This window comes from Notothenia coriiceps, unplaced genomic scaffold (assembly GCF_000735185.1).
Source record: "Notothenia coriiceps isolate Sejong01 unplaced genomic scaffold, NC01 NC01_scaffold00006076, whole genome shotgun sequence".
Taxonomy (NCBI): domain Eukaryota; kingdom Metazoa; phylum Chordata; class Actinopteri; order Perciformes; family Nototheniidae; genus Notothenia; species Notothenia coriiceps.
Window position 1 is genome coordinate 219,088 of NW_011338777.1, and position 2,461 is coordinate 221,548.

General features: G+C 47.7%; 1 protein-coding gene across 1 annotated transcript in view; it reads left to right on the plus strand.

Moving 5' to 3' along the window:
* The first annotated feature begins 763 nt into the window (after positions 1-763).
* The window catches only part of LOC104943421 (uncharacterized), a 63,975-nt gene continuing 62,277 nt past the window's right edge, over positions 764-2,461 (plus strand). The window contains exon 1 of the mRNA XM_010768808.1: positions 764-1,449. Within this exon, the coding sequence (XP_010767110.1) occupies positions 764-1,449 (686 nt within the window). The remainder of the gene's footprint in view (positions 1,450-2,461) is intronic.

Here is a 2,461-nt window from a genome sequence, read left to right on the forward strand (position 1 = left end):
TCATGTTGTACTTTTGTCTTTGTACAGAGGAAAAAGTAAAAGGGTCTCTGAGGAGTGGGATTAGCTTAGGCATCACACATCTACCTGCCAGAGTTTTGGACAGCCAGGTCGGCTTAATAGGCTTCGTCACTAAACTGTGCTCTTTATTACCTGAAGATATGGATGTTTTTTTAAGAGGGGAAAATAATGGGTTGAAGTTTCCCTCTGAAAAACATAACTGTTTCCTGCTTGAACATGTCTGCCTATAATGATCTCTCTAATTGCAAATATGGTGCAGCACACACTAATGTCATGTCCAAGAAACTTATAGTGAAAGTTTATTCTTTATGTTAGAGTTGTCATGTCCCTTTGTCTTGTGCTTTATGTCTATGCCCTTAATTATTTCTTCCTCTCATTTCAGGCCTCCACGCTCCCCGCCCCTTTCTGTCTCCTGCGTCCTTGATTATTTTCCCCGCCCTGATTGTTTCCAACTGTGTCCCCTTTACCTGTGTATATATTGTGTTAGCTCCCTCCTGTTAATTGTCAGTTCGTTGTCTCTCGAAGACCTACGTATCGGCTTACCTCACGGACCTTTCACGGACCTATGCTATAGATCACGATTCTAGTTTTCCTCGAAAGAGTGTTTTGTTTTCCTTATTTTATTACTGTGCAAAATTCCAGTAAAGTCTTTATTTTGAAACGCTATCTGAGTCTGAGTTTTGAGTCGTGCAATTGAGTTCATGCCTCAGTGTTCACCCCTTGACAGTACGAACTGACCATCAAAATGAACTCAGCCGACTCAGATCAGATTAAGAACGCTATCCGCTCTCAGGGCCAACGGCTTGGGCAACAAGAGGAGCGTATGGCCACCATGCAGCAGGGAGTGCAGAATCTAACTAGCAGCCAGAGGGAACTACAAACATCGGTGACGACCCAAGTTAATCTACTGGCAGCAGAGGTTCAGCGTGTGCTCACTCACCTGCAGGCTGTTTCTCCTCCTACGACTCCTCCGGTTCCAGCGGTGACCGGATTCGATCCCAACCGGGTTACTGAGCCGCACAGTGCTTCCATGCGTCTGGCTCCACCCGAAAAGTACTCCGGAGACTCAGAAGGCTGCCGGCCGTTCATCGTGCAGTGTGAGTTACACTATCACCACCAACCGGCTGCTTTTCCCACGGACAATTCCAAAGTGGCTTTTATGATCTCTCATCTCTCCAGCCGAGCAGCAGCGTGGGCCACGGCAGAATGGTCCCGAGGCTCGCCTATCTGCGGGTCTCTGGAAAACTTCATAGACACTATGAGGAAGACCTTCGATCAAACCACGCCGGGCAGGGAAGCAGCTCGGGCTCTGATCAAGCTGCGACAACATCAGCGGAGTGTGGCTGACTACGCCATTGAGTTCCGGACTATGGCAGCCGACAGCGGCTGGAACTCCGCTGCATTGTTTGACGCTTTCGTCAGCGGTCTCTCGTTATTTCGTGACAATCACATAGTATTGATTTAGTTCTCTGATATGTCCGACGAATTTATTCGGGTTGATCTCTGGTACATAAAGGGTGCTTTTGGGTTTGTGTGAGGTATGTTGTCGAATATATTGTGGTAATGTCCTATACTGTCTCATGTGTGGGAAACTGCTCGTATGGTGTGACCGGACACCACACGCTCTTCTTCCCGTTACGGCGAGTGCAGAAGTGTGTGAGGGGGTAAGGGGTTAATCCGGAACAGGTGGACGCTCGAGATAGAGTAGACAGGGCAGAAATAGAGAGAAGGGAAAGTAACGATATTCCAGTTACTCCTCTCATTCTTCGTCTACCACATGTCATGTAATGGTCGCGTAGTGTCACCACCCGATCTATCGTCCGGTCACTAAGTACGAATCACTCTGCACACCTACTACGCTCCTCAAAAGATGACGTCACGTTTCAGTCACCTCTCACGCGCCGCCTAGACAACTAGTGAGTCGTGATACCGAACGAAGTATTATAATTGAGTCCCTCGTAAACTGGTCGTCTCCAGAGTTGCTTCGGGCCTCCCTACCTTCCTTCCTCTTTACTCTCCCCTTCACAATCCTCTTCTTACTCCAACCTCTAATTCACTGATCGAAATTTACAGTTGTTATTGCGAGCTGAAACGTCAGATTGAAGGTGTCCGCCTACCCACGTCCCCTCTCTGTGTCCTCTCTCAGGTTACCCTCCTTTTTACGGCGTCCACTAAACACCAGACGAATACAACAAACAACACATAAACACACAAACAATAGACATAGAAAAATATCATATACATATCATTATAAGAAAGTAGACAACTCCCCACTGCCTCGGAGGTTCTCTATTAGGTCGCCGCTCGCAGATAGACTTCCCCGCCTAGTTGGCGTAGGAACCTAAATAAGAAGAGGAGAGGCAGTTTGCTAACAGATATGCATATCGGTACCTATACTGTCTCAGGTTTAGTCGCCCGTCTAGCTCTCCGCGGTCGACCAGAA